The 20,136-nt window shown below is 37.6% G+C and overlaps 1 protein-coding gene across 1 annotated transcript in view; it reads right to left on the bottom strand.

Moving 5' to 3' along the window:
• Nucleotides 1–2,217: 2,217 nt before the first annotated feature.
• Nucleotides 2,218–20,136, bottom strand: part of OSBPL3 (oxysterol binding protein like 3) — an 84,754-nt gene continuing 66,835 nt past the window's right edge. Inside the window, exons 13-23 of the mRNA XM_075143557.1 lie at nucleotides 19,547–19,681; nucleotides 18,743–18,839; nucleotides 15,390–15,640; nucleotides 13,721–13,858; nucleotides 10,910–10,973; nucleotides 9,197–9,275; nucleotides 7,114–7,258; nucleotides 5,639–5,783; nucleotides 4,836–4,962; nucleotides 4,142–4,264; nucleotides 2,218–2,603 (exon numbers count right to left, since the gene is read on the bottom strand). Coding sequence (XP_074999658.1) covers nucleotides 2,507–2,603; nucleotides 4,142–4,264; nucleotides 4,836–4,962; nucleotides 5,639–5,783; nucleotides 7,114–7,258; nucleotides 9,197–9,275; nucleotides 10,910–10,973; nucleotides 13,721–13,858; nucleotides 15,390–15,640; nucleotides 18,743–18,839; nucleotides 19,547–19,681 — 1,401 coding nt within the window. The 3' untranslated portion in view covers nucleotides 2,218–2,506. The remainder of the gene's footprint in view (nucleotides 2,604–4,141; nucleotides 4,265–4,835; nucleotides 4,963–5,638; nucleotides 5,784–7,113; nucleotides 7,259–9,196; nucleotides 9,276–10,909; nucleotides 10,974–13,720; nucleotides 13,859–15,389; nucleotides 15,641–18,742; nucleotides 18,840–19,546; nucleotides 19,682–20,136) is intronic.

Raw genomic sequence — 20,136 nt, 5'->3', positions numbered from 1 at the left:
CTTCTTGTCATTAATCAAATGCATTTTAGACATTTTAGATTGTAAGATACAAGGCACACTGCCGGTCTGATTTCTCAAAAATCATGACTCAAACACCCAATATGAGATTAGTTTTGTTTAACACCTGCTGATTTTAATGCATTACAATTCTTTAACTTTGCCTTTTGGCCTCTAATCCTTTAACTTCAGATGCTATCAACTATTATGTCATATGACAAAGTATGGGGAAATCCCCTCCATACGTAGAAAATACAAACCCAGCAATCAGATCAGACAGTAGTCACATATGACGATGAGCAAGTTTAATGCATCCTCCACAACTTTTGCACCCTTTCCTAAAAGCTTTTTTTTTTTTATTTCCCCTACCCTATTTTGTGGTTAAATGAATGTTATTTTTGGTATAAATGGTAATTACCAACAGCAAGAATAAATACAAATATCAACTAATTTCTATGCCAAGTTTTGACAGTCAATACAAGAATAAATTCCCTTCAATACAGGAAGGGGACAAGCCATGAAGAGATCCTCATTTTCCTCGAAAAGCCAAACAGCCCTCAAAGGTTAAGATTTCCTCTGGAAAGCCCAGATTTTGTCTTCGTATTGATGTGAACCTTGCCTTATTGCAAGTTGCTGGCGTAGTAGTCAAGTCTTTAAAAGACATATTAAATAGAAAGAATTATGCTAACTTCTTTGGTAATAAATTACAGAAATGATAGTGAGGCAGAGTTCCTGGGCAAAGTGAAAAAGGGTGAAATAAGCCATTCATCTGCCTCTAAGACAATGGGGCTTCAAGGTAACAGAGAGCAAAATTCAATATACATCTAATCTGACATCACAGATTTGGTTTAAAATGGAAGCATTCATAGTATTTCCTTCATGTTACATATAATACATGGATCCATGTTTAATGGGTTGTCTTTAGAACAATGCAGCACACAGTAAAGTGCAAGCTTTTCTAAGCTACTAGTCCCCCTAGGAGTCTCCCTTATCCATGCCCTGTCCAAATGTTCCAGTCATAAACCAGTTAAACATGCCAACAACATTTGGGTTTATTTTGTATCATTAAAGTGGCATATAAGAAAAAGAAAAGGGGGTGGTGGTGGTGACAGGATATAGATCTAAACTTGGAAACTGTGTTGTTGCCAGAGGGTCACAGACACGTAGAACAGACTTGAAGAATCATGGGTCAGGCTTGAGTGGCAGATAGGTAGGAATGCAAATTATTCTGTTAATGACTATGGCATTGTGATTTGATGGAAAAAACAAAAATACTGCCCATCCCTATAATCTTCATTCAAAAGTGCGACTTCTGCTACATTTGTTTCTATATTTCTGACCTATGGTTTAGTAGTTTCACAAATCTAGCCATATGTATAAAATTACAGGAAAGAGATGCAATTGATTTAGTGCAAGACACTTGAATATTTATCTGAACATAACAAACAAACAGAGGAAGATCAAAGACGCCATACTTTTCTCCATAAGGCAGATGGTAATTTTTTTAAATATAAGATCTTAAATATGCTGTTTATTTCTTAAGAGGTAGAAAATACCAAAATACTAAGAAAAAATTTCTAGCTTAAAACAATCAGTTTGCTCACTTTTTAAAAACTCTTACTGTTGCAATTTTTAGGTTAATAAAAACAAATGAAGCTATGGAAGCACAGGATTTCGTGCTCTGTATAGATTTTACTCACTGGAAAAAGAGAGAGCCTGTTCATCTAGTCAGTGCTCAAGCATTATGTACAAAGGATCTCCTCCTCTTGCCCTGTTGGGGGCTATAAAATCAGAAGATTCCCAGTGGAAAATTTTGATGATTTCTGAATTTCTAGCACTACGTTTAGCCAGGTACAGTTTATGTATAAGGCAGTAGAACCACCGATGTAAGCTCAGAACTACCTCTTCCATAATGCTAAGAAGAAAGCTAATAGAAACAAAAGCTTAATTAAATCTATTCTACAGGCAGCAAAGGATCATACTCAGATTCCAGCACCACCTTATAATCTGTTTTAGCAATCCATACCAGCCCAGAGACTGCTGAACTACTCATTGAACTGTGGAAGCCTACATACAGTTTGAGTTACTAAGGCTTGCGCTCTGATTTCTCAGCACAGCTAGGAGATGCTGATGCTACTGTCTCCAATGCAATTCAATAAGGCATAAGTTAACTCAGAACTGACATTATTACACATTGGAAAAGTAGTGTAGAAGCTCCTCTTTTCCCTCTCGCTGTTAACATTCAGTACTATTTATTAAATATTTTATAAAAAGAAGTTAGGGTATTTATACATTCAAACAATCACTGCAATAGTCAGTAAAGAAAACAAATGAATTATCAGAATCTAAATTAAGCACAATTCTGGAGATATGCACATACACACGCCCCACACATATATTATATGTGTGTGTGTGTATATATATGTATATATATAGATATATTTTATATATACTTCATTTAAATCAAATCCAAGAATACAGCACAGAACATCTTCACTTGGCTCCTCCTTCACCAGAGGACAGGATTGTCCAGTTTGGAAAAACCAGGTTCTTTTCTAAGGTCCATGTAGGTTCCATTGCTTATCCAGGAGTCGTCGCTGGATTTCCTATCAAAGATTAAACAAATGCCTTAAATGTAAAGCTTATATTTTCCATACATATGCTGTGTGATGCAATGTAGCACTATGCACAGATACCCAATCCAGCCCATGAACCAGGTGCAGTGCAACTCACTACAGTCTCAAACAAGGCAATACAGCTTGGGGAGTTGAACTGGTATGTCTCCGCTGGGCCTCGGAGACGCACCTCAGTAGCCTGGTGTTCAGCTGAGATCACCACTCTTATTCACTGTCACATGCCAGTGCTTAGCACTTAAAACTACAGTACAGGTTTATTTTGCGGTCTCAAAGGCAGCTTTCAGTGGAAAGTGGAAACTTTCCTTTTTCCGCTCCAAAGATGGCTCACCGCGGCTACTGCATAAAGAGAGCAAGTCAAGAGGTGAGACTGATTGCACTAGGTACCGTACCCTGAAGGAATCGGTCTGCTTTTAATCTGGTCTACAACATTTTTGGCACAACAGCAAATTATTCTTTTAAGTAAATCAAGGCTTGTGATTTGTTGAAGAGATAAATTACTATTGAAAAGCCAAATGCATAATTCATATCTACTCTAACACTGGGTAACACTTTTGCTATATAGTAATTAAATTTTTTATTCTGTTATTTAAATCTACAGCACCAATCTCAATTTTCAAATCCTCATTGTGAGGATTCAAATCCTCATCTGCATTCACAGTCCTCATTGTGAATATACAATTACGAAGTATTAGACTTTGTCTCTATCCTGTCTTTTTAGCCTGCTGGAAGCAACATTTGCTTCTCTTTGGCAGTTGTGATTGACGTGATGAGTTAGCTCACCAGCTCCTTGGACAAGTAGTGGTCTGAGGCATTTCCTTTTTGCACCTATTTTAAACGTTTCTCATCAGAAGTACTGTATCTACCTATCCAGAAAAAAATTAGGATCCCAGATCTGCTAATTGTGATACATAGGCCCATACAACATTCATCTTGGCTCCAACTCTTACGTTGCAGGAGAACAGAGAAGCTGGAGGGCAAAAGGTAATGTCCTCACCGGCATTCATTTTTGTCTTTTGATGGCTGAAGTCTCCCATTAATTGATTTACAACAGAAAGAAATAAAGTGCCCTCTGAATGATAATTCTCTCCCTATCATATAGGGGAAACATGTTCAAAAATAGCCCTGGAAATGAAAGGCTCCAACTTTGCACACAGCAATCCCACTGAATTCAGCAGAAGTTCAGCAGAGGTAATTAAGCTAAATCCAGCTACTTCACCTTGCTTGAAAGAATCAAAGATGCTATATTCACTCAGGCAAATTCAAATATAGACTGAATGTCAATCACCACCAAGGCAAAAAAAATTAGAAATTCAGGGATGCACTGATGAAAAAGCAATATATAATCCTGAGTTTTAACTAAGTCTGGAGTGTTATACATTGCCAAAGTAAAAAAATCAAAAGTATAGGAGAAACCTGGAAAAAATAGACCCCGCGCTATGGCAGTTTAGAACCAGAACCATAACAAGAATTTCAATAAATGATAGTATATGCTAATTATTCTATAGTACCTGAAAAATCTAGGCTGATGCTCTAGATTGTTTTCTTCCAGCACCTTCCGTCGTTCTCTCTGTAGCTGCTCGATCCTCTGCTTTTGCATTTCAGCTCCTTCAATATTCCCTTCTTCTAGAAACCTGTAGCACCAGCAGTGGTAAGAGACATAGTTGGTGCTTCTGTCCCCCATCTTTCCCAGGTTCTCTGGAGCTCCAGAATCTAATCTTTACAACAGGCAGTTCACAGTGTTTGAAAGGTAAACAGCTACATCTGCAGACAACTGCACTATGAGAAAGCACTTAAGGAGAAGTAACTCTCATAACAAGCTCAGTCATCGTCATATTATATTCTTTTCCTTGGAAGTTAGCAACAGTAAAAATTCCACCACAGAAAGAAATTTCAAGTGTCTCAGTTTTTGGCTATTCAAACACAGTACGCTCAACATCCAGCACCTGAAGTACTGAACTTTTAGCATCTTTGGAAAGGCAGTTATCTAGAAGCATGCCAGAGCCAATTTTAGGAAACAGTGGTCCATAATGACTGGACAATCTTTTGATAAGTGATTAAAATGTCTGTTTCAGATGCACATTAATGTAGAAATAGAAACACACTGCAGGTATCTACACAAAATAGTCTGAGCTTAGGGTAAAGTGAGCGTACAGAGGAGGAAGAACTATTTGAGGAAGATATTTAAGAGTTAAAACTTCTTACCTTTGGTCTGGCCTAAAACGTGTATCAGTGGATGGGAGTAATGACCTAGTTTGCAGATCCAGTTCGTTTAACTCCAGTGCAAATTGAGTAAATCCATACCACTGTTCATAATCTTTAGGCATCGGATCTACCGAAGAAAAGAGTACATTCAGAATTCCAGTTAAATGCTATTATCTTTAGAAGGAAAATTCCAAGCTCCCCTCGGTCATTTGTTCATCTCTGAACCATGGTCTCAGTTCTAGGGGCATAAGAGGTTTTTAATAATGTGACAAAAGAGAACATCCCCCTTCACAATTGCACTGCAACAAAACAGATTTCTGTTCTCTCAGCTGAATAAGAGCACAACTGTGATGATTATCATAGTGCTTTTTCAAACTACGGTAAACAAAACCCCACAAGTTTGGAGGAAGTTCAGATACGGCTGTCATTACAGAATTAAGCTTTGTGGGCTATCCTCCAATGTTTAATACATGAAATACACCACACTTCTCTACACAAAAAGTGGGGGGTTTTGTTCCTTTTTTTTGTCTTCCTTCTTGCTTTTAGAGTCCTCAATACCCACTTCATGCCCAGATATGAAAATGTGGGAGAAGGGAGAAAATGCAGAAAGCCATGGGATTAAGTTCTCCATATTATTTAAGTTAAATGATGTATTCTTCTGGTCTAAATTTTAAAAGCTTGACAGAAATCTAATATTCCACATAGAAATAACAGGAAGTTGGGGCCTAATAAAGAGATGAAAATAGTAAGCTTGTTCTCAAGCAGATCTTAAATTCTGTACATTAGCCATTCTGATCACTAACTTGCTCTCCATATGCAGTTTGAAGATGAAGTGGTCCCACAGTATAAACTATCATGCCACTTCCCAAAGAGTCGATGCACAACTTTCCCGGCTTTATCCATGACACTGCCTTCAATCTCATGTGCATTTGGATTCCAATACTTTGCCTAGAATTAAAAGAAACAAGGGGAAAAAAGGTGCATAAGAGATCAAGTGTGAGTGATTTTGCCATGTCAGTAGCACCATGCTGTAGGGTGGTTTTCTGAAATGAAAACTATTAATTTAGCTGTCCATTACAGCATCATATGCAAATAACTGCTGTTAGTACTATTAATTGGCTTATTAAAATACTAATGTAGAGACTCATATTTATTTTATTTGCCTTTTTTCGGGGCAGTACTAGGTGAAGCATAGCTGACCTTGAATTTTGCCCAATGACAGGTAACATTGACTCCTGACTTAGTTATCTACATCTTCCCCAAATTTGCAGAAGAGGAAGAGAAGGAACTGATACAGTAATCTCCACTTTAGACAATTTACAATATCAAAGGTGTAAGATTTGCAGGCTCTCAATCTAAACATCCATTGCAACTCTGCAAATACGTTACAGTACTTTCAAATAAGTATTTGAAAAAAAAATCACCCTAATGTTTCTTAGAAAGCACAAACTATTCAGGAAAACAAATAAGAAAAGGAAACTTTCCTTCTGCTGCTCAGCATGCCATGCCCCATAGGTATGCCGAAGTACTTAGCTTGTACCTGTACAGTCTGTTTCTATGGAAAGCACAGCCTTTCTCCAGCAATCAGATACAGAAAATGCAGATTAAGGCAAGTCTCCTAGCATGCTTTGCAAAACTAGTTCTCAGGTTAGAAATTTTGGCATCGTTTTAGGTTTTCATTGATTTTCCTTTACTAGGAAGAAGTCATCTATCGCCAAAAACTAATTTTAATTTCAGTTATAAGGGCATTTCCTGAGGGAGTCATATCTTGATGCCTTGTACTGAAGCAAAAGCTTTGAGTAACACCACAACTTCTCACTTAAGCTCCTCCAAGTACCTGCAAAGGGCTAGAAGAGAGCATTGGGTGAAGCACCCCGCGTAAGCACTGGTTCTACAGTTGCTGGATGAATGCGACCACAGCATGTGCCGATGCGTTAGCAGGAGGCATGTGGTAAACCACCTTGTGCCTGCCTCTCTCATCAAACACAGAGTAGGTTTTTTTCATCATATTTCTTCCTTTCCTTTCCCCATACTTTTCTGCATCTCAGGTGGAACCACCTGAGAAAGCTGTTGATTCTCTTTCTTCCTGGCTCTACCTAGTGAGTGGCAGTTCCTTCAGAGTTAAAGTTTCTCAAAGAATCACAGGTAATTACAGCAGAAATATAGGAAAATACACCTTGTAAGCAGTTCTGCTGAGCTTCAGCAGAAAGCACCCACCCACTGCTGTGTCTGTTAGAAAAGGCACTGCCAGCATTGCTGTGGTTACTGCTGTGGTTACCTTTATGAAAGTCAGTTTGCAGTGGCAAGTGTCATCGTTAAGATTTTTGATTATAATCTCTCCATAGTGTTCAATCCATCTTTGCCCACTTAAGATGTTATGGATGCAAGATGTCACCTTGTTCCATGCAAAATGGTCTTTAAAACTGCAAGAAAAATACACACAAGAAAAATCTCATGCCATGTTCAAACAAGCTCATATACTTGTGAAAAAAAATTGCAGAGAACTTGCATTAGAAAAACCCCACAAAACAATTTTTTTTTCTGGAATGCCTCATCTTCTTGCCCCACACCTTCTCAAAAACTAAGCCTGTGACAACAATCCTGTCTCCCAGAAAACCCTTTTCACTTCTGCTATAAACTTTGGTCTTGAACTCAGTTTTCTCTCAGTTTACTTGCCCTTCTTTACCAGCTTTAAGTTTCCAAAAGTAATAATTCTAACATCTTCTACTGGCTGAAATGCTCATTTCACAGCTTGTAACACAGTGACAACTGAAAACACAAGGACATCAGAAGGCTTATTGAGTGGAATAAGCTTGGCTCAAGCTCTCAAGGCCGAGCCTATGTGTGTGCCTCAGGCAAGAGCAAAAGTTCTCACCAGGTCACTCAAGATGCAGTTGCACACTGGAAGACAGCAGATAGGGAGAGATGAAAAATAGCAATAGGTAATACAACATTTTACCTTTTATTAAAGAAGTATATGTTCTTATAAAACAAGTTTATAAAACTTCAAGAAAAGGAAAGTCTCATGAAGACATATATTCTACAATTTGTTCTGAGTATTGATAGCCAAGTCACTACTGGTAAGATAAAGGGTAAACTTACAAAGCACCAGTTTCCCCCTAGCAACTGCCTCACACACATCCCATGAGGATATCAGAATCTTTCTTTACCTCCCCTTAATCACTTGCTTTCACTTGCTGCTTTGTAAGAGCATGCAGAAGGACAGTTTTTACAGACCAGCAGATACACGGCCAATTTACCCCACAGTAACTTCTTTCCCTGCCCCTACCTGCAGGTCACATGCTCTATTATGCATGCTAAAAATACTGTACTTGCTCCAAAAATAACCTTAATACTAATGCTTCATTTTTGCCTATCGCCTCAATACCTTTTTTGTACCCAATTCTGTATCAGATACACAGGGATACAAACCAGCACATGGAGACCACACATGAATCAGATTATTTTTCCAGTTCATCAGCCCACCATGGGCCCTAATCCATTAGTTACCTTGCCTCTGAACCCTCGCTCACATCCTAAAGACTCTTCACTCCATAGCTTAGGCTAGCCACTATGAACACAACATGTTTTATACATTACCTTTTGGATACTACCTTACTATATCGCAATTTTACCCACTTAAAAGAAAAAGGCATGCTTAGTTGCTTAGTCTGATAAGCCCTAGGTTCTGGGGTTTTTTTCATAGGAACACTGCACATTTTTATTTAAAAAAAAAAAAAAATTAAACTATATTCAACACTTAACTACAGTGGCTGCTTACTTCCTTGGATAATAAACACCAGATATGCAACTGGTTCTATTTATCACTTAGAATAATTACTTATGCAGTGATGATAGCTATCAGCCTCACCTACAGACCAGGACCCCATGGTGTTAGGGTCCGTACAAATATAGGTACAAAAGACAGCAACACCACCACCACACTCTCCCCCAAATCCATTTTCAAGCAAAAGAATTCTCAGCTTCCTCTAACATGCAGTTTTTCCCTGTGAGTTTAAAATGCACGAAGGTTGAAATTCAACTGAAATATGAAAATACCAACTTTGCTTTTTTCAAGATACATAGGAGTGATTTTTTTTATTTCATCTTTTGTTTTTTATAACCCTTGGAAAACTCAGTGCTTTTGTTATATGCTTCCGGTTTTGGTTTGTGGTTTTTTTTTTCCTTTTTTCTCCCTCCACCCCCACCCCTTCTTTTTAAACTAAATCATAATCACCAATTCTTCCAAAGGTCTAATATGGCACAGCACAGCTTGTTCCCATTTGGATAAATATGGCTCCAGTGTGTGCAAGCGTGTCTGTGCCTATGTGTGAACAGCAATGCACGACTGCAGCACTTACGCTGGAAGAGTTACATGTGTTGTACCAACTGGAACAATTTCCATGGACTTTCCCCAGAATTTGTTTTTCCATCTTACATCTGAAACAGGAAGAGAAAAAAAAAAAAAAAGACGGGTTTAGTCATAAGCATGGGTGAATCATTCTATTTCTGGGTTCTACTTTATTTTCAAGAAATGCAAAATAACGAAGTGCAACATAATAAAAGTGTTCAAAAAATGCTGTGGACCTTCGAACGTGGTTTTGTTTGGGTTTTTTTTCATTACATTATGGATTAATAACTTTAAATAGCAAAGTTACAGAGGTTTAAAAGTCCTCTCTCAAAAACTTTTTCAAAAGAGAGGAATTTGAATAAGCTACAGACAGCATATATTTATCTGCAATTCAGTTACTAGTGAATGAATGCAGACATTGCCAAAAACAAATGCAGAATTTCAAATACAAAAATATAGCAACTAAGAACATCCACAGCGAAGAAGGAAAAGAATGTTTTAAAGGGCACAGAAAGAACTTACCTCATTGACAAGCTACCTTTATGATTAACTTGATGTTAATCTTTCCACATAAGTTAATATAGCCCCATAACAAGAGGCCACAGCATTTAGAAACTGCCTTTGCATTGGAAAAAAATCACCGTCTAGATCTCCCATAAGCTCAGCTAGCCATATTTAAAAACAAAACAAAACCAAACCCCAAAACCCTGCAGTACCCTGATTGAGTCTCCTGTGCTCATCAAGACCAAATCTCAGACTCTCTCATTGATCAGATTCTCAGCTTTCATCTTTACATAAGACCTTCGTTCTCTAAATGCAAATGTTAAAATATTTGAGTGATAACCGTTGTCAAGATCTGTTAAACAAATCAGTCTCATCAGTTTTTATTAAGACAGGCTGCTATCTAGTCTTATTTATACAGTATTCAGTTACCGAATAAATTTTTGGTCATCTCTGCTTTTTGACTAAGAACTAAAGGACTCTTGCCTGTATTTGTTTACAAAGCAAGGAATTGTATTGAATAATGAAACCCAGACCCAGAAATAATGACAGAGTTCCAATTTCTGTTCAGTATGGCTCCATGCGTAATAATCAAGTCAGCAAGTCAGCAGAATCAATCATAACAGAATTAAAGGTTTAATATGGCTACATTGTGAATTGACAAACCTCTGGGTGAAGGATTTTAACTGAATTAAAAGGCACAGCTATGTTCTGTGTACACTCCAAAAATATCTAACCACACAGGTACTGTGACTGGCTGACAACTTCACCAGCATTACACAGCAAACAAAGCTCCAAAACAGTTTTTTTGAAACACAATGTTAGTAGTCAAATAGCACGAAATATTACATACTGTAATAATGCCGGTAGAGAAAGACACAGTAAATATATTTATCTTTGCTGTTATGCTCATTTTTGGAAATTTTTTTCAGAACAGGTTTATAAGATCTGCCAAGGCTCAGGATTTAACTTGTAGTTTTTCAAGCTGTGTTCTAGCTTGTTTGGTTTATAAATAGCTTGAGGTACAACTCTTCTTTAGTAAAGTCCCCCCCCCCAACCCTGATTTTAAAGAAATGCAGATATTTATACATGAAAAGAATAATTGATTAATGTTATTTAAGCAGGGAATTTCACCTTTTCCCAATTTCTGGATATTTCATGTTAGATACACAATGAAAACATTATGAACACTGTAAAATTAAATGATAGACTGAAAAGTTACCTTGCCAAAAAGCAAAATTCACAGATTCAGCATGGCATGCAGAAATAGGTGGATGGTGACTGACCTAATACCAAGACATGAAAGGAGAAAAAAAAAAGATGGACATATTAACACTTGAACAGTCATTTTGGTTTGGGTTCTTCCCCCCCCCTCATTTTTCATTCATATATGACATTTACAAATTGAACATTTACTTTCCTTTTGCAGTTGTGTCCTGAAGGGGGAGTCAGTGAGATTAATAATGTACTGAGACCTAAGAAGCCTTGAAAGAAACAGGAAGCACTTATTTTAAAAGGCCTGTGAATTTTGTTCATCGAGTGAAAATCTAACTATATATTTTGTACATTGTCTCTAATGTGATAATTACATTTACCCTTAGGGCCCCCTTAATATATTAACAGAAGCCGCACTTTAAGCACACAGACAAAAATAAAAAAAACCAAAGGGCCAAATTCTTCTGTACAGTAAATACCCACAAAACCCTGACTATGAGGGAGGAGACAGTGATCAGCATCTCTGAGGGGGCCACGGGTGGAGAAATCAAGCCATGAAATTCCATCTAGCAACCCCTACTACTGCAGTAGTGACGCCTCAGGTGTTTCTAGTGCGGAACACTAACCACATGCACTGCATTTTGTCAGCTTTGGGTAATAGCACATACATGAATTAGAGCAACCACCAAAAGAGCAAAGCAAGGACTGTGAGTAAATAAAGAAATACACAATACAGACTATTAAAAAGGAATAGCAAATAATAAAGTAACTTCACAAAGTGAAAGCAGCTGCTCCTCCTTGGCTGTAAAGTCTCCCTTCTGGGTGAACACGACTAACAACTGACCAGGACCAACCCTTTGATGTGTAATGCCTACTGTTCTTTTGACAGACAACTTTATTTTCAAGTCAAATTGCTATATCCCACTATGAATTTCATTTCTTAACCACCTGCATGGCTCAAATGCAGTTTTACTTTCTTCTTTGTTACTCATTTTGCAAGTCTGTTATCGAACATTTTTTCTGCAGGCATCCAGTTATTTACTGAACGTCCTCTACTTGGTTTAAAAAAAAAAAAAAAAAAAGAGAGAGAAAAGTACTAATTGCTCTCAGCTATGCCCTAATCCACCAAGAGAAACACACTCTCTCTCACATACTGCACCCAGATTAACCCCAGATGTCACTATAATACCTGGGTTAAACTTAGCTCTCACTTAAACTGTTATAATTCCAGAGTAAGGTCATGGTGCTAAGTGGAGTTATTCTAAACTCACTCTAGTAATAGAACAGAATCTCTGTTATTTTATACATTTTGCCTATCTATTCTACGGATTACATACTATCTGCACCAACAATTATCTAGAGTAAGCATCAAAGTGCTTGCACAAACAAGCAATAAACAACAGCTCCTGATGCAAAGAGAAATATTTAATGCTTGCAAGCTGCATGAAATTTCTTTCCTCCTATACTGCCCTCCCTTCCTAATATTCCTCCACCCCATACTATTACAGTAACTTTACCACTCTATAAACTCATAAAACTTATTGCATGTATTAGAATAATAGTTAACAGCCCAAGCCCCCTCATGTATTAAAATTCTTTAGAAAAGGTACCGTTTGTACTGATTTATCCAATATTCAGGTGAAAAATCTCTTTCTTTAATTCAATCTAACATTAAGCTCAGTACCAACCTTTATTCATCACTTTGTTACTTCAATTTGATGTTACACTGGTAACTGCAATGCTCTATACCCATCATCTTAGAACTGAAGTAACACAATGAAGAACCACATACACTACTTGAACTTTAAATATGACTCTTGCTTTGGCTGTTTTGCTTTTTTTTCCCTCCCCTTATTTTTACTCTTGCCTGTGACATTTTCCGAGACTAAGGAAAGATCACATAGTATCATTTTTATCAGTTCTAAAACATAATGTACAAAACGTTGTATCTTCAGAGGTGGTCAAAAACACTTTTAGTTTCCTAAAGGAAGCCTCTTAGAAGGCTTTCTCTGATCAAATTTCTAGGTTGTACACCCTTGCCCACTACACTTCTTGTAATTTCTTTTTTGTTATGTCTAGACAGAATGAGACAGCTTTCAATCATTCTTACACTGCTAGGCACCAGATTATTTAAGTTTTATCTCTTTTTAACGTACGTCTCAAGCTTAGCAATTTTGGTAACTTGGCTGGTTTAAATTTAATATTTTTCACCACACTTAATAATTACTCTCCTGTTGGGGAATTATTTTCATAAACACTCAGAGCTTGATGTGTTGTATACATCCTTCACCTACTAAGCTGTGGTACCAGATGTGAAAGGCTTAGCCCGCTAACTATTTGAACAGGAAGCAGAAATATTCATGGTGCCATAGAAAATACGAGTGGTTGATTGACTCACACGAGGGATATATTTGTTGTAAAAGAAGACATTAAACAGCTGAAGATACAGTATTTTTAATGATCACACATAACAGAAAATTACAAGAATGTGAACGCTTGTTGCAGTCGTGATCAGATTTCAGCATGGGGAATTGCACTCTACTTAACCAAGTTATCTAGTTACTGCAGTAGGCAGCCTGCCAGCCCTTGCTTCTTGATTGTCAGCTGTTGGTTGTCATGGTCAATCCCAGACTTAGCAGATTTTCCTCAAAAAGCAATTTTCTTCATTTATAATTCTGCAGTGTTCCTTGAGTTTTGCTGGGCTCAGGTTATGTAAAGTAATTTTATATTTTGCAATTAATTCCAGAGGATTCCAGCCATGCATTTAGAATTAAGCAGTGTATCAAGTAGCAAATCTAAGGGTTGCAGCATACAGTACCTGTTCCGCAAAGAACTGGAAACCCTTATCTTCACGAATACATTCGTAGGTTTCTCCAAGCACAGGATTAAATGGCTTACTTCCAGCTCGGTAGTAACTGGATGCATATGCAGAGACTGCAAATGCAGCGATATACACCTGGGAATAACATACGTGGAATTTTGATTAATTAATTTACCACAGCCATGCACAATTTTTGCTACACATTCTGATTTAACAGAAGAAAAAAAAAATAAGGTCTTATCCTGACATCAGATTCTGTATTTTTCCCCATCATTTGCAGACTACAAACATGCATGCCTCCTGCAAGTTAAGCACTAGCTCACACATCAGAGAATTATTCAATTTTCAGAGAGTCATTCAAGGGTCCAGGGATGGAGTTATTAGGGTCAAACACTGCAAATTTCATCAACTGAAAACAGGATTTCTGAAAACTGTTTGAAACAGCTTAGCATTCTACAATACAGTTCAAAGCAGTAACCTTAAAAATCACTGTTAGATTTTGTATAATAACTGGCTTTTATAGTTGTGGTCTGTGATTCCATGGATCTACCAATTATCCTTTTCCTAAACATGGCACAGGAAGTATTGGATGAGTTTTGATGAACAACAGCTAGCATTAATTTTGCCTCAGGAATTTCTCAAAGGCAAAGAATACTCCGTTCTGAGGTAATTCCCAGACACTTGGGTGTAGGAAGGAGGGAAAAGGCTCCTTTTCACTCCCATATGAACAACTACTGCTCATTTCCTTTTCCTTTTAACATACATTCTCAAGAGAACAAAAAAAGCTATGCACTGAAAACCCCAGTTAATAGCCACACCCTCTGTCCTGAGAAAAGACACTAAATTGTAAACCTTGAAGAGTGTCAGAATGGAGCAAGAGGCTTTTCAAACAGTATTTATAACACGACTATTTACATTCATTAATAACCTCATTTTAAGATAAGATATATTGGGGTGAAAAGGCTTAATTCCGTTTAAGCGACAATCTATAGCTTCAATTTAAGAGAATTTAGAGAGCTTTTAATCCTTTATTTACAGGCTTACATATCAAGTAGCTCTTGGGCACCTGGAAGCAGAACAACTGAAATGCATTTTTCTCTTGCTCTTTTGCCAAATGCTGAATTCAGGGTTCTGCACTGGCAGAAGATGACACCATTACTGTACCCAACATACATTCATATTGCCTGGTTTTGAGATCCTGAACATTTTGGATGTATCACAGTAGTGTAGGGCTGGAAGACCCAGCATCCTCTATGCACAAATGTATTACCAGATTAGACACCCTTAAAAAAAGATATATTGTAGCTTTCATATTCAAGAGGGAAGTATATTAGTTCAACCTTCCCTCCTTTTTTGCTGTAAATTTTTAATCTTACAGAGCAAGAGCTGCAAAACAGAACTAAACTACTTTTTTGTTTAACCTTGCAGGACAGCAAGGTACTTGAGGAGAGAGACTTCCTGACAAAGCAACAGAAATTATGCAGAAGAGTCAAAAATAGTGGGTATGTACGTATGTACAGATACACGTTTGGAGACTCTGCCTCTCTCAGCTGTGAGAAAAAGAAAAATGGAACAGAACAGCTTCATTTCTTTGGCAGATTGTTTTTATATTTACTCTATTCTAATTATACTGAATGTTACTAAGTATTTGGAATAACACGTTTACCATCCGTTCAAATGGGTTAGGTGTATGCGCTGCTTTATCTAGGAGTTCACTGTACTCAAGCTCCTCGCAGAGACGCTGAAGGGTGTTCAGTGGTTCATTTAATTCAACAGGCATGGCCACTTTGGAGAGATCCTTTCCTATGTTATTTCTCAGGATATTCCATAGGCTGATGTTACTCGTATTAGGACATGGAGCTGGTAAACATGTTCTCCGTTTAGAATTGCATCCAGTTCCACTCTCAGAAATACAGTCTGAAAAGGAAGGAAGTGGCAGAACAAGTCAATTCACTGTTTACTTAGTTTCATCTCCTTTGCAAACATACATTAAAATGCAACCATCTTTTTTCTGTCAAAACTTCCTTCCACCCTCACAATTCACTCAAGTATTTCACTTGTGGTTGAAGATAGTCTGATATAAAAATGATAAAATTAAGAACAAGATTTTAATTTCTGTATGTTAACTGAGGTAAATGCCTGAGGTACAAAAGATGCATAAAAAATTACCTTCCTTCCCCTTAAAGGCTATAAGAAAGGCTCAGGCTTTCCATTGAATTTGAAAAAGTAAATCTTATAACTATTTTATTTGTAACAGAGATGGATTCCTATCTGTTTAAGGGACATAAAACCTCCCTCCTTGACAGAGCTTCAATTAAGTTGACACTTCTCATAAGGCAAGGCGTAACATACAGATCCAAGCATAATAAAAACTCCTACCTATCTTTTCCTACTTTTCTGAATACTCCTACCAGGGAACTTTACTGCACCACAGATTTACATGCAGGCTTTTCCACAGTGCTCCCCACAGTGCTTAGGATTTAAAAAATTTTAGTGATGTTAGCTTTTAGATACACCCATACGTTGGTGGAGAAATGGCCTGTTTTAAAGTTGGAAAAGCTGAAGCAACTGTGGAACTATGGGTTTGCTGAAGATAAAAAAAAAAGGACTCATGTCAAGAGTCCTCGACATAAATATCTGAGATTTGTGTTGCTATGTCAAAGCAATGGGAACAGTTCTAAGTATGCCACAAAATGGTTTGTAGTAGGATCAAAATAGAGCTACAAGCTTTTGCAACAGGCACTAGTCTGAAGTGATTACGTTGCTTAGCTGTACCTCAATCTTGTTTCAGAGAGGAATACGGTTGCCACTACAAGAACATATTTTATCTTTACACGTCCTTAGAAGCACCTAGGAAGCTCCTGCCCTACAATCAGTTACCATTGGGAGACATTCAGGTATAGCCCCAGTCTGTCAACCCCTGTCCTCACCTGGCCTTCCTCACACAGCTTTGTCTTGGAGGAATTAAAACAGCACTGGGCAGCACATCTTTCCCGTGCTGCACATGCCCAAAAGAATCTCTGCCCTTAAATGCACGATTTCAATCAGTATTTCCTCTGCTGGTCCACTGACATAAGCATGGTATCAGCAGTGCTTCCAGCAGTGACAAAGTACAGATAACCACAAGGGCTAACTTCTCCATCACTGCCACGTATGCTAGCCCATGCCTCAGATGGAGGTTTTCAAGTGTAAGCAGCAGTCTCAAAGTTTTGCGGAAGAAGTTTCCTTCTTTCCTGCCACTCACAAACCAGAAGTCCTAATATCTCATACGACCGAGTTACTGTAACAGAGAGAGGTGAATTATTCGCAGTCTACTGCCTATCTCTTTCTTCTTGCATAAAAATGGCATGGGCGTTATTAATCAAAAAATCCACCTGAAACAATTATACTGTTAAGAGTTAAGAGGTTAGCTCCTATACTTCCCTCTTGGAAGAATTTCTTTAATATCAGAAGAGGCCAAAAAGAAGGATGTTCCCTTAGATACCTCAGAAATGAGGGGATATCTGGAGAGGAAGGAGGTAAATGCTAAAAATTTATCCTAGTTCAAAGGAGCTCTCTGAAATGGGATTTGGCTATGTCCTTTGACAGCTTCTGATTAAAAGCAGAATACTAACTGACTGAACTACATATTCTGGACCAGCCCATTAATTGGGGTAAACCAGTGACAAAACAGAGTAGAGAAACAAGTAATATATTCAGATACTAAATTTTCTATACAGTGAAGTTTGCCCACCCCCCATGAAAAGAAAAGCCCATGCAGTTCTGGTTTGCAAGAGCTGTGACAAATGGCCAGCAACAATACTGAAGGAGATAAAGACATCTGACCTCCAGCTAGACTTAATGACTTTTAAGGCCAGACTGGACCATTATCATCATCTGGTCTGACCTTCTACATTACAGTGGCCAGAGGATTTTATCATAATCCCACAACTTATGGTTCAGCTAAAGCCCCGTAGGAAAAAGACATCCAGTTTGCTATTAATGGGCGTGGCAGGCTGCCCAAAGCACAGAAATAGCAGGTACCAGAAGCATGTGGAGGTGCTGCTAATACGGAAGAGCTTCAGCGATAGTCTTTGTTACAACAAGATGAACAGCCACACTCGTACAGTATTCTAAGGTCCAGATCATGAGATAAATCAATCTGTATTCTTTCCTATCTTTCAAAAAAAAAAAAAATCTTCATTTTTAAACAGTTACAGGATACAACAGATCTCCAGGCATATCAAACTACCAAAGTTCATAGGGATCCACTGGACCTCGGAGACGATCAGGAAACAGCTGCTAGTAAGAAACCACTGTTCAGCATTTTTGAAGATAAAACTGTTCAGCATTTCTGAAGATAAAAATATATTGATAGAGTGGGAAGAACATTGTGGTTAGCTGAAAGGAGTTGAAAGCACAAAGCCAATTAGTTTGTTATGACCAATTCTTCTCCCTCTTTTTTTGATTCTGTCTCTAATTAGCAAGACAGTTAAATAAGCATATGTACTAACAAGACTATCATGATTAAAACAAGCAAAAAAGAAATCCTTATGGTCATACACCAGGCCTGCCAGTATGTAATTACTCTCATGTTCCTTTAAACACTGAGTTCTGCTAAAAACAACAGAACTATGAATGTGGTTGTGAAATTGCAGACTGAAAAAACAGACCGACAAGAAGAAAATTACTTTTTCAAAAACAAGCAGCTAGGCCTTGCTACTTTGAAAAATCTTGTGGCCATGAAAGGAACTGAAAAGGAGTGAGAGTTGCACCAAAGAAGCCAAGAAAATAGGTGTTTCTCTGCTGATACTGAACCACCATCCTGCTTAATCAACAGTGCCCAGGCCCTGTTAATCAGATTAGCCAGAATGTGCTGTTCAAAACCAATCTGAGGCTGTAAGAGAAAAAACACAGGCTGTTTACATCACAAAATCTGTAATATCAAATTATTTCTAGTAAGAGAAGAAAAAAAAAATCCCAAACAAAAAGAAACAAAGAAAATTCTCAAAACATGGTATAATAAAACACTGAACTTACCTAAAGTTTGTCTTTCATTCTCCATGTCATTGCTTAGGTTATCTTCTGAGACATTATCACTGATATCACTTACATATGAGTCATCATCATCCGATACCTGAGTGCGGGGTGGAGAAATAAGCAAGATACATCACTCATTACAATAACTCCATATGCATATGAAAATCGTTACTTTCTGCTGCAATTATTGTTTTAACAGATTTGAACTGTTTAAGCTGTGTTTCAGTATTACAGGAAAGTACTAAGAAGTCCTAAAGAAGACACAACTGAGTTTGGGAGAGATCACCGTCATCGAAAATTCAACTATTCTTTTAGTGGAGACATGCTTCATCTTCTTGACCCCACAGCTAAGAAGGCTTTCCTCATATCAAAAGCCAAAGTTTTTATGGAGTCCGAAAGAGGTGACAAAATGAGCTATTAAGTTTCAATGTGCATGACATCAGCCCCAAGGTACCTACAGGTACCACAAGGACAGGTATGAATATATATTTCTATAATACAATTTCTTAAGCACCTGTATAACGACTCAAGGCAGACTGTACAATATATGCAGTATCTGCATACTAGCTACCTAACTGCCATTTGTCTCAATGTGCATGTAAGACTTCTCCATAATAATTGTTACATTTTCCTGCGAAGAGACAATGACAACAAATAAAAACATGCAGCATATTAATTTCTAAATGTTTTGAAAATTTTCATTTTCTGGCAGCCATGTGATGTGCAGTTAGCACTCAGAAAGACTGCACGTCAAGTAGCAGATCAGAAATTACATCAGAATGATGTAAATCTTAATGCTCACACCTCATTTTCTGAAGAGCTAGCAGACAGTAGGACTTCCTGTGCATCAAAAAATTCTGTGAGAGAGTCAGCTATAGACAGTCTGCTTTCATTGGAGACCTGGTGAACCAGACCTCTGCTTTCTTCTCTCGAATTTTCCTGTTTAAAAGAAATAAAAAGTTTTGAGAGCAGAAGTAGCACAAATAGCATTCATGCATGCAATTCCACAGTCACATAACTTAAAGGGCTGTAAAACACTGGGAGAAGACTGCACATGCTCCTCTCCAATTTAGTGAAAGGTAGCATGTGTTTCAAAGAGGGATTTAAAACCAAAGTAAAACAGACCAAAGAGAAGAAGAAAAAAAGAAGGAAAAAAAAAGCAATGCATATTCAGTAAATCAGTTATGGCGCTGCATGTAGTTTTTCCTCAAAAAAAAAAAAAATAAAGAAAAAAAAGGATGTAAAAATGCTTTGATATTTGAGTGATTTAGCCAGATATACACAAGCGTATCCTCAAAAAGCCCCCAAAAGAACAAAATTCCCATCTCTTTATATTACATCCTAGATTCACATTCCCTTCTGATCTTAGCAAATGAATTAGTCTTTTCCACCCA

Source organism: Calonectris borealis, chromosome 2 (assembly GCF_964195595.1).
Source record: "Calonectris borealis chromosome 2, bCalBor7.hap1.2, whole genome shotgun sequence".
Lineage (NCBI taxonomy): Eukaryota > Metazoa > Chordata > Aves > Procellariiformes > Procellariidae > Calonectris > Calonectris borealis.
Note: the sequence above shows the minus strand (reverse complement) of the source record. Positions and strands in the feature narration are given on the sequence as shown.